The sequence below is a fragment of the Battus philenor genome, unplaced genomic scaffold (genome assembly GCF_028537555.1).
Source record: "Battus philenor isolate CCGP_79_NKW_IND1 unplaced genomic scaffold, ilBatPhil1.0.hap1 SCAF_6, whole genome shotgun sequence".
Lineage (NCBI taxonomy): Eukaryota > Metazoa > Arthropoda > Insecta > Lepidoptera > Papilionidae > Battus > Battus philenor.
In genome coordinates, this window is record NW_027181726.1 from 6,298,044 (window position 1) to 6,310,700 (window position 12,657).

The 12,657-nt window shown below is 35.0% G+C and overlaps 1 protein-coding gene across 1 annotated transcript; it reads left to right on the forward strand.

Moving 5' to 3' along the window:
* Window positions 1-7,844: 7,844 nt before the first annotated feature.
* Window positions 7,845-12,576, forward strand: LOC137930141 (macrophage mannose receptor 1-like). The gene is made up of 5 exons (XM_068773269.1): window positions 7,845-7,939; window positions 8,016-8,270; window positions 9,549-9,743; window positions 11,264-11,515; window positions 11,967-12,576. The coding sequence occupies exons 1-5, from the start codon at window positions 7,858-7,860 to the stop codon at window positions 12,152-12,154; spliced, it is 972 nt and encodes a 323-aa protein (XP_068629370.1). The 5' UTR covers window positions 7,845-7,857; the 3' UTR covers window positions 12,155-12,576.
* The last annotated feature ends 81 nt before the right edge of the window (window positions 12,577-12,657 follow it).

Consider the following 12,657-nt stretch of genomic DNA (forward strand, 5'->3'; position numbering starts at 1 on the left):
TACTTATTGTTATTTGTCCTGCTAACATTTGCACAGTTAAAATTGGTACACAAGTATCATCTTGTCAGATCATCAGGAGCGGTTCGCAACATTGTCGTCATCGATAGTCGTAGGCGTTGTCAGTTCTATTGGACGCTGTGTCAACGTTAGATAAATGGCGCCCAGTAAAACTATAGACCGCAATCCACCACACAGCAGTGTATTCCGCATTTACACTAATCAGGAAACAACTTGGTATCTCATTTCTTAACTACGAATATCCCACTTCTCTGTAATAATAAACAATGTTTATTTTGATAAAATAGAAAAATTACATAAAGAAAAATATTTTTTGATAATGAAAGTACTTATACTGATTAAAGTCTCTGTAGCAAAAGAAATTGGTGAACTCAAGAAACCAAGAAGAGGAACAGGAAACAATAGCTTGACAGAGTTACGAGTTTATGATAATGTTTAATCCGTCTTAGATATATGAAGAAGTTTGTACAAATGTTGTTTTTAGCTTCTCTTTTAAGGCCATCAAGACCGTTGCATTCTTGTGTATCGCCATGTTGGGATTCCACTCAATTCACACACTCCGGAGAAACAGGCCTATTTGAGAAACCTGACTAAAGCACCATCGTCATCATCGTAGGTTTAGTGTCTGGTGATCAAGAACCACCTTCCTGTATACCATGGTTATCAGATCATCATATGAAAAGGATTTCTCATTTGGTAGTAGTGCATATGGTCACCGAGATGAAGCCTTCTATCTTTTATGTCTTCAAGGACTTTTGACTTTTTATTTATACGTATAGTAAATGTGTAATTATGTAAGTAATTCATGCAAGATTCCTCATTGTATTCATATAAATTGGTCTATTAAATCAAAATAAGTATCTCTAACTATAGTAGTTACGTTAATATTACATACAAGAAGTTAAGTAATAAATATTTACACATTAATAAACTTCGCTTTCCACTCCGCCTTGTGTGAAACTAATACGAAGGTAGCATTACTTTAAGGCAGCAGTAGGACGTACACTGCCTAACATTGGCATTACCTATAGTCTATATTATATTAGCTATTCCCCGCCCGCTATACGTGGCCCCGTGTAAATTCATAAAATACAAACTTTGTCATTTTATAACATGGCAAAAAAATTATTCTGACCAAATTTTATACCTATAACGCTATAGTTTAAAATGTGCTTTTTAAAAGAAATGCTTCCTTAACCTTCTTGCAGATGGAATTGGCATCTACAGGTAAATACACCTTGTGATATTTCTAATGTAAACTGAAGAAAGAAAATTCTCGTAAATAGAATCTTAAGAGCAAGCACGATATTATTCGCGGGAAAAATGCTCGACAAGTTTTCAGTAATTAGTATCACTGGCTACTTTTGTACTTATTTATAAATATATTAACGGTAAATTTTTATTATTATAATCTATTTTAAACAATCGACCACAAACAGCTAATGTGACTAAAACTGTAAAAACCCATTGCGTGAAAGAGTTGAAGAAATGTGCACATGAATAATATCGTATTGCAACCTTCAATGATGACTGTTATTTTCAAATTGCGCTCGAATAACATCGTAAAGGATATTATACTCAAAAATGATTAAATTTAATACCAGTAAAATCTATTTTCCTCAATAACTTAAATAATTTTCAGTATATAATAGCCTTGATTCGGTATATAAATCACCTTTCTAGGTTGAATATAATGAAAGTTAGTAAAGAAATTCGGTTTTTTGTTTCTCCTTTAAAATTTGCGATAGCGGGTTTATTCGGCGTGAGGAGTATATATTTTAAGCACTGCTGTGTACATATACGAGGGTGAATCAAAAAATTCTTGGAATCAATATTAAAAAATGCAAAGATTTAAATAATAATATTTTATTTTTCTACATAATCTCCCTCCAATGCAATGCATTTAGAATAACGCGTTTCTAAGTTCCTTATTCCTTGTGAAAAAAAAATTTTTTCTTGACTCTCGAAAAAGTCCTCTACGGCAGCTATAACCGCGTCATTATCGTGAAATTTTGTTCCACGAATTTCCTCTTTTAATTTTGGAAATAAGTGAAAATCTCTTGGGGCTAAGTCCGGAGAATATGGTGGGTGGTCAAGGAGATTGAAGCCAGCACAGCGGATTGCGTTGAGCGCAACTTCCGATCGATGAGCAGGAGCGTTATCTTGAAGGAACAACACGCCTAACGACAGTTTTCCACGACGTTTTTCTTTAATCGCTTCACGCACTTTCGGGATTAAATTTGCATAATAGGGTCCAGTAATCGTCTGGCCTTTTGGCATGTAATCAATAAAAAGGATTCCTTCAGTATCCCAGAACACAGAGGCCATAACTTTGCCAGCGGAAGGAGCAACTTGAAATTTCTTAATGGATGGAGAGGATGGTCGTTTCCAAGACACGCTTTGTCTTTTAGTTTCAGGATCAAAATGGTGGACCCACGTTTCATCCATGGTGACAAGACGACGGCAAAAATTATCCGAATCACGCTGGAACATTTCGAGATTACGCTTGGAAATTTCCAAACGTCGCTTTATGTTTTCGTCGGTTAACATTCGTGGCACCCATCTTGCAGACACCTTTTTGAACCCCAGTGAATCAATTAAAATGGATTGAACGCTACCAGAAGATATCTTTAGGGTCTCAGCTATATAGTTTATAGTCATTTTTTGTCTTCCAAAACCAGATTCTTAACCTTTTTGACATTTTCTTCTGTGACGGAGGTTGAAGGCCGCCCAGAACGCGGGTCATCTTTACAGCTTGATCTACCTCTTTTAAATTCAGCCATCCAGTACGCAACCGTAGAATAGGGTACAGCATCACCCCCTAATGTCTGCTGAATGTCAAAAAAAATTTCCTTCGTAGACATTTTTTTCAAACCGAGATATTTTATCACCGCACGTAACTCACTTTTATCCATAATTTTGACTTTTTAGCAACTCGTTGCACAAAAAAATTTATTACATGCGAACGAACTGACAAAAACAAGTGAAAGTCTGCATAAATATAGTGTGATAGACACTCTTTAATTTGAATATCGAACTTGATCCAAAAATATTTCATATATATGCACTTCTAAGAACTTTTTGATTCACCCTGGTACATCACTGTTCTTGTAAGAGTTTAAGAGTGTTCAATAAAATACTTTTAAAAAATTACTTGCTGATTGCGCAGGTTATTTCTACCGTTACAGACACGGCTCACTCTTCAACAAATAATTTTAGAAATAACTGATTAAATAGTATGAAAACCTTCGAAAGCAAAGTAAAATATGCGGAAATTTTATAAATAGATAATAACTGAACAGCAATGAGATTTTTACAATTATTTATCATTATATTCACGTGTTTTAACAATGCGAGAAAAATTTATGCGCGGCTTATATAACTGTTGTAGCGGAATATCATAAGGAAAACCAGAGATGAAATATTAATTATTACATCTATACATTCTTTAATGATAGTTAATCTTGTATGGCGAGCAATTGCAGTCGAAATGGTTTTTTAGTAGTCAAATTATTGTGATATTGTTAAGACACAGCATGTTCAAAAAGTATCGCTTACATAGAATTTTTCGTCGTGTTACGTATATCTTGTTCTTGCTATTGGGTAGAAAGATTAATAAAATAATATCAGCAATTAAAAATTTGAAATTTTAAAAATTATGCCCAATTTGGGCGAAGTAATCTGCCAAACCGCGAGAGATTCGTTGTAATTTTTTCGCGATTTTTATGACTAAAACAACACACTGTCATGTCTCAGCTTCCGTATTTCTCAGGCTTGGCTCACTTTCTGTTTTTTGTTCCAAAAACTGTAGAAGCCAACGATAGAACCACTCTGCCCTAATATTGAGAATATAAAGACAACATCGAATAGGAACAGATACAAAATCATAATACAATATTCTTTTTCATTTCTTCGTGAATTGAAATTGGAAACACGATTTTTACGTTTAATATCTGCTGGGGGTAATCCCCATCAGATAATAAACGTAAAAATTTAAGGGGTACAAAATAGGCATCCTGCATAACGCAGAACGCCGTACCCACCTTTTTCTGCGGCTGCCGTAGGTATAAATTAGCTGATCGGCAGCCGCGGTGGCAACTTCCTCCAGGCAGGAGAACTTCACACCACAACCAAATGCAACCTCGGCTCCCCTCCGGTCCACGGTTTGGCAGCCCCACTCGGTGTTCCGGGCGTTCACGTCGCCGCTCAGCACTACTTTGGCATTCCCCAAGGCTTCCTCGGCTTTACCGATCCGGTCCAGGTATGGTCTGACTGTCGTACTTGGCTTCAGGTAGACGGACACCATCCCTATCTCCTAATCCCCAGTTCTCAGCCTGGCCACAGTAATGTTGCCAGACGTGAGGTGGGGACATTAAGTAATGTTGATGGTGTCGTCGAATAGTACAAAGTGAAGGTTGTTAAGGGGGCCACCCCTTAACAACCTTCCCTTTGTCTCAGGTAACGCATTGTACCACCCTTGTCCCTGGGCAGTGCCGCATCTCGCCAAAAGCACCGATGTACGGCTCGGCGCTTCGCATATCAGCTCGGCCATAACGAACTCAGACCTGAAATGACAAGGTTAGAAATGATAATGACGACTGGTGCTTACAATTTAAAAAAACAGAAAAGGCGATTTGGTTATTAGTAACCTGACAACTCTTAGCATAACCTTTGAAGCGGATGCTTTAATAGCCCGGGCAGTTCCTTTAACCTTAACCTCAAACTCTTAGCAGGTCAATAGGGTCACTGCTGAAATCAAAATGAAGATTTCGAGCCCCTTTAAAAAGAAGACATTAAAGTGGGGAAAAATATGAGTGAAGAAGTCGTAGACAAATTACAGACCAATCGTTTATCGCCCTTACCGATAGTCACACTCAGAGAAAGAGCAAGTGGGGGAGGCCATTGATAAATTACTGCAAAACGATATAATTCAAGAGACAAATTCCAGTTATTCAAGTCCAATCATAATGGTGAGGAAGAAAACTGGTGAACAAAGACTTTGCGTGGATTTCAGAGCTCTCAACTATAAAACAGTAAAAGATCGTGTCCCTGTCCCTTTCATAAAAGATCGGATCTCGAATCTCAGCGGAATCGCTTATTTCACAACTCTCAACTTTCTGGTTATTTCCAAGTGCCCATGGCTATGGACAGTCAACTTCTTACGGGTTTCGTCACGCCCGATGGACATTATTTAAATTCGAATTTAAGCGGATGCCATTCGGGCTGGCAAATGCTCCAGTTGTCTTTCAGCGGATGATAAATAAGATCCTTGGCAGCAAAAGGCACTAATATGCTTTAGCATATCTAGACGATATGTAGAGAATGATATGTTTGAACGACTTGAGGAAATTTTGAGATTGTTGAGAAAATTTGGCTTATCTTTGAAATTATCAAAATGCCGTTTCTTCAATATTAAAGTCGGCTATCTGGGATATGAGGTAAAAAAAGTATTCATCTCGGTAGCGTAAAAACTCAAGCTGTAAAAGCATTTCCAACACCTCTTAATATTCACAAAGTTCGCCAGTTTCTTGGCCTGACGGAATACTATCGCAAGTTCATCCAAGATTATGGATTGATTACCTGACCATTAACTTATCTGTTGAAAAAAGATTCTGGCTGGTTGTGGTCCAAAGAACAAAGCCAATAAAGCTAGCCACGATGACATCGGTCATCTTTGTTATTCTAAGACTTTAGAAAAAGTCCAAAGTCGGTACCAGTTCCCCAAGCTTAGGCAATTTGTGAATAAATATGTGGGCACCTGCATTGACCGTGCATATAACAAAGACAGCGCATTTCGAAAAAAAGAGGTCATTTGTTTCCTATAGAAAAGATATGTATACCGTTTCATACTATACATATCGATAACTTGGGGCCTTTCGTTAGCAGCAAGAATGGTAACACCCACATTCTAACAATTGTAGATGGTTTTACAAAATACGTATTCGTGCGGACAGTCAAAAATACGGAAACAAAGACTATATTAATGGTTATTCAAAAAATATTTTTTGACTTTGGGTTGGCAGCAAGAATGGTAGATGTCAGATCGTGGTACTTTTTTACATTGCCAGCTTTTAAAGCATTTTGCGATGAACATGGCATTAAGCACATATTGAACGCGATTGCTTATCCCAGAACCAATGGTCAAGCTACTCAAAATTTTAATGATAATGAACGTGACTGGTTTAAGCAACTCTGTAAAATTCAGTGGGGTGTTAATAACACAATTAATACCATTAAAAAGACTCCAACTGAAGCATTATTAGGCATTAGAATGCGTGATGATCTTGGAAACAAAATGGGAATTGAAAGCACACAAGACGATGTGGAATGTGTAAAAAGTATTATTAGTACAAATATAGAAGAAGACCAGAACATTCAAAAACGTAGACATGACGCCAATTGGGTTCCGGCACCTAAATACAAAGTTGGTGATCTAGTTAAGATTTTAGGAAATAATTACTTTAATGATTAAAAAATTATTAAACTCTTATCTAAATTTAAGATTTCTCAAGCGTTAGGAAATGATCGTTATCAAGTTACGGATATTCAGATTTTTTCATAAAAGAGGAGAAGGTTTTCATAAAAGAGGAAAGCTTTATGAATCTGTAATAGTTTTTGATAGAATTCAACCCTGGATTAATGTGAAAGCTCTAGAAGTGCATGATAGTGAAACAAGTGGTTCATCTTCTTGTTGTGATAAACACGAGTACTACAAGACAGAAACTTTACTAGTTTGTTACGAATTGAACCGAGCGAAACTTCTGATGGTTGGCGAAGTCGTCTACGTCCGGGTGCAACCGGCGTGCGTGCGTAAATATTTGTGCTTACCGGAGGGTAGCGCCAATCATATGCAATGCTATGTAAAACTGTCGTGAGTATTTTTGCACTACCGGAGGGTAGTCCCGATTAAATGTAATGCTATTTATATTTTAATGTAATTTTAACTCGAGTTTCCTCCTTATATTTTAATATTTAAAATTTTCGAGGGCGTACATTTGTTATTAGATACCACTTATGAAATATTAGAAAAGCTCCAATTCACAGCACAGTAAATACTTTTATTCCACTTTCTTATAGGTCAACTAGCATAGTTTCCGCTAGACAACTTATCACTTCGATGGTTATCGAACGAATGATCGAGCTCCCGACTCAATAATCAAAACGCTGTTTCAACCCCACCTCTCTCAATCCTTTTATCGGAAGTTGTCACAAAAGAGTGACGGAGTCGAGTAGTGTTGCCATTTAAGAAAAATAAAACTACCTTTTATAAAATTATTACGAAACGTTGTGTAATGTTGTGAAATGAAATGAAAAGGATAAGGGATGTTTATAAGTTAACTTAATTTGCTTTAATCCTTTGTTACCTATGTTATATACCTAGCCATATTTTTACGGCGTGATAAATTCCGTAATGTGAAATACTAATTATAAGTACCACAGTTGTTAGCTAAATTTAAACTTTTAGTCTCTCTATATTGTTCAAAATAACACTCACAGTTATTAAATTAAATATATGTTAATTTGTGTAACTCGGATCATTCCTCGGAATTATCAGCTTCTATAACCTCTGCAAACTCTGCCCTTAGAATCTACAAACTCCAACTTTCTATATTGAATGAATTGTAAAATGAATTAAAAGAACAATTTGATTGTAAAAAATATTTTATACATCGGATTCAAGAATCAACGACCTTCAACTTATAGAAACTAGTAAATTAATAAGTATCATCGCATCTACTTCGAGTTGAGATTCTCGTTATTCTAGTTTTTAGATCCACTCAGTATAAAAACAAATAGATAAATTGTTGTGGTCAGTGCGACTTTGCTTTTTTGAAAGTGATGCATGTTTTACTGAGAAATATGTTACGTTTTAAGTGCGCTTTAACTTTATTCTTGTTGTTTATAGTATCTCAGGCGCATTGTAAGTAAATTGCACGTTTTAAGTTACGATAAAATGTTAATAGATGTTTATAATTTCACTATTTATTAATTTTAAGGTCAATCTAATTTTTTTCGTGATGACTATCATTATATAGAAAATTTAAACAGCTTTTACAAAATTCATACTATACAAAAAACTTGGAAAGAGGCGATGGAAAGGTGTGATTTAGAGGGCGCTTTTTTGTTCTATCCCGAGACCCACGAAGAAGTTGATTTAGTTACTCGTTATTGGAACGAAACACAGCCGTTTGATATTATTTACATTGGAATTTCGGATTTAGCAGCTAAGGAAGTATACACAACTGTTGACGGTGAGTTAATATTGTTTTGGATGTTAATTACAATGGTGATGGATACGTGTATAATTGCTTTTAGAAAATATTAATAGTTTCGCTGTAATTTATCACTATTGTCTATAAAAATAGGTCTTAATAACTTATTTCACTAAAAAGTGTTATTTGCGGAAAGTACGAATAACTATTTTTATTGGCGCAACAATTTTAAGAAAATTTAAGACAATTGTAAATTATTAAATGCCTCCATGTAGATAAGTGATCGCTCAAAGTGTAAAACATACGCCGGTTTGTGAAATTTATATTAATCCTTTACACTAACTTGCTTTATATGTAAGAAATTTTTAAGCAAAAACAAATTCTGTAAAAAAACTAGGACTCGATTTCAAAAAGTTAGCAAATCATTCTATGGGCAATGTATATTTTTTTACATTAAGATACCAAAATTATTCAGAAAGCTTCTATTGCTGGATTTAAAATATTGGTTAAAGAACTTTTATGAGCTGGGGTTACTACTCTGTAAACGAATTTATAGAAGAAAGCACAGCTTGCGAATGAAGTATTCGCCTTCAGGCTTTTTCAATGTTTATTAAATGTATGTAATCTTACATTATTTCAAAAAAAGTACATAGTACATCAAAGTTTTATCCTAACAGATCGTTGACTTTACTTCGCGTAAACAATAGATGTAATGCATTGTATGTTGAATTAATATTGTTTTATATTGAATAAGATAGTGGGATATTGCAAAAATAATCCTAAGAATTTGACTGAATTCCGCGTCTTTAATAACGAAAAACACGAACTCGTACATAGAGAGGTTTTGAAGGTTTTATTTTTTAAACCAAGGGGTGATGAAAGTAGATCGCGTAGGTGCTACAATGTTTACCTCTTTATAGATGAGGGACAGAACATTACTTATCAGGTTACGACAGTAGTCAATAGGAAGGCAGTTGATTGTGAACGGTTATACTCGCCCCAATCCATTGAAATTGTAGTGTGAAGCGGCTCGAGTCGAGCACAGGGAGCGCTCGAACCTCGCTTCCTTAAAAGAGATTATTGTATAAGCCGAGTCAATGAAAAAATATGTTTCCATCAATGAGGACACGAAGACCAACTAGACAGGCAATTAGTTAATTATTATCCATAGATTAATTGGCAGCAAATGAACTATGTTCACCCCTTTAAACCTTTTACAACTGTAACCAATCACCTGTTTATTTCATCTCCTGCGTCTGATTTTATTAATGAATCCGTTAAAGTAATCAAAATTTTCAATCGATGTTTTTGTTATAGGTGTTCCAATAAAACATGTTTATAACTATTGGGCTCCGGGTCAACCAGACAACCGCGAAGGCGATGAAAACTGCTTGGTTTTAACACGCGACGGAACACTGAAAGACGAACAATGTCTTAAAAAATATCCCTTCATATGTAAGAAAACCAAGGGATCCGTTAAATGGAACGAAGAGTGTCAAGTCCCAGATCCAGGTAAGTTAAAAAATAAATAGAAGACACCATGAAGGAAAAAAGTATTTCCGAAATAATTATCACCATCATCATTTCACTTAGACGTCCACTGTTAGGCATAGACCATCTCATAAATTTATACGTATGTACGTATTTTTAAATTATTATAAATTAAGGGTGATGTAGCGTTCATGCCTCGTATTGCTGGCCACTACGACCACAATACTTTTATGTTAAATCATTTTTGGGCGTTCGAATTCAAATTCAAACGCCTTTTCCAATTCGGACACTATCATTGATATAGTCTCAGTGATCGTGTTAGGGTTGTGTAAATTGTAAATACTCTTAGTAGATATGTGAAATGTATTCACGTATCTTGACCAATCTTGGCTATCCTTTCCAACGTACTTCGGTGCTAAATCACTTCCACCCGCTAAACGCGTATACTTCATGTGATGAAGATCAGATCGCTGTACAGGCGGTAACTCACCTCCGCCAGATAATTGCATATATTTATAATACTGTTATCATAATAAAAAAAAAAAAACAAATTGTAACTTTTGAATTTGGAATGTCATTTTTATGTGATTGTACATCGCTTTCTAACTTTTGCGCCAATATATTGAAAAAATTTAGTCGCATTAAAGTGGAGTTTTTAAAATCCTCCGTACGCGTACTATCGTTCAAATATTTGTGTACTGGATTTTATTTAATTATTTAATAGATAGGTACAGTAAAACCAACTCAGTTTGTGACAGAAAAAAATCTGTCCGTCCATGTATTGTTCGTACGAAAAAGGCGATCAAAGTAGTTATCTCGGGGGATGAATATAGTATCAAGTCCAATGACGCAACCTGGTTCTTTTCAAAGATGACTTAGAACTTGTGGCCTATAGAAGACGCTCTGGTCATTTCTTACTGATAATTTTAAAAAAGAATAGGCTGGTAAAATAAAAACTGTACGCAAAGGAAAGTCACAGAAAATTTTTGCAATTATACAATATTTAAAAAAAAACAAAGTGTATGTATTTACCCTGAAAGCTCTAAAAAAGCCTCCTAATAAGTCAACATAGTACGAAGGCATTATCCGACTTCAGTGATAGTTTTGTGCGATGTTAGCTATAAAAACGTAACTGTGCTATGTTTTTGTGAAAAGGTATTAAAACATTGGCACACGTGTATCAATATACCATTGATAGCAGGATTGGCAGTGAAGAATTTTTCTATAGAATGAGGGTGTGCTTATTAATAACCAGCCTCAACGTTTAAAGGACTGTATTGCAGCCATTGGTGACCACTTCTAATTAGCTTTATACATTTTTAATAATGTACAATCAAAAAATGTTTGCTTTCTTCGTAACAATACTTATGACTAAACTAAGTACATGTGTCACATATCCAATTATTGTAATGATTCCGTTAGGTTGTGAAACAACAGAATTTGAATGTACAAATATTCTTTGTCATACCAATAATTATTTTATTAATATTTATTGGTTGATAAACAGTCATCATGTACTATTAATACGTAATTTATTTCAGCATATGTTTATAATAATGAGGTTGGACGATGTTATAAATTCCATGACACGCCCCTTAACTGGAAAGATGCTGCATTGGTGTGTGACATAGAACAAAGTTACCTAGCAATAATCAATAGTGAAACGGAGGCTAAATATTTAGCAAACATTACAAAGAATGCTTTTAACGACATTGTAATTACACCTGATTCTTGTAACACTGTCGCCTTAGGAATCAATTACAGCGACAGCAAAGGCTGGTTAACCATACAGGGTGAGTTAGTTTTAATTTAAAACTTTATTGAACCATGGTATCATCAAAAAACTTAATTTAACGCAGAGAGCAATGAAAGAAGTAAGGGGATCCACAGAAGAACTAAGGCCACGGACGTTGCTCGAAGAATTCGTCGGAAGTGGAAATGCACAGGGCACATCGCTCGTATAAGCAGTGGCGGTTGGGGCCAAAAGGTTCTTGAATGGCGACCGCCAGCTGAGCCAAAACACGCGACGTGAGAAGGCCTCCCACTAGATGGACAGCGCAAGGTTATTAAAGCATAGGCCTCCCGCCGCGCAGAGGGCGTCTATCGGCTGAATCGGTTTTCGAATCGAAACAAAATATATAATTGATACTTATTAAGAAAGATTCAATAGTTATATATAATTAATGACAGTTCATAGAATGAAAATATTGATGTCAAAAGTTATTCATTATATTTCAATTACAGGGGAGAAAGTCGAAGAAAGTGGATATAATCAATGGGCAGGAAAACAACCGCATGGAACAGAAAAACTATGCGGCTCAATGAATCACAATGGATTGTTGACCGATATTCATTGTGAAAGCAAGTGTTACTTTATTTGTGAGCACGAAAATTTGCAACTCTCTTTCTTTGACGATAGAAATGGCAGTTGATGGTAATTATTCATCGTATCAAACAGGCCATAAAGAAAAAAATATTTTTCATTTTAAAAAAGATTAATTATACTTAAACAAATTTACTGAAGGCAAACATAATAAATCCGATCATTTAATTTGAATCGTTTTATTACTTAGTTCATGTGTTTGTAAAAAAAGAGTCAATAGACATACAAAATCATTTATTATTAAATAATATAGAATACAGTAAAAACCTGTAAAGTACTGTACAATTAAAAGTTTATTTACAATAATACTTATACAACCCTAGCAATGTCTATTGCGCCTAGTCATCGGCAAAATTGTAAATTTATGTTATAAAAGAACTATAAAAGTAATTTTATTACATTTTAATGACAGTTATTTCTCGAAAATTTGTGTCGAAACAGAAATTATTTTGGTGATTTATCACTCGTATAGAACACAACACAATTACAGTTACAATAATATTTGTTACAAATATTCGTAAACGAAAACTTTTTAAGGGATGTATATTGTAT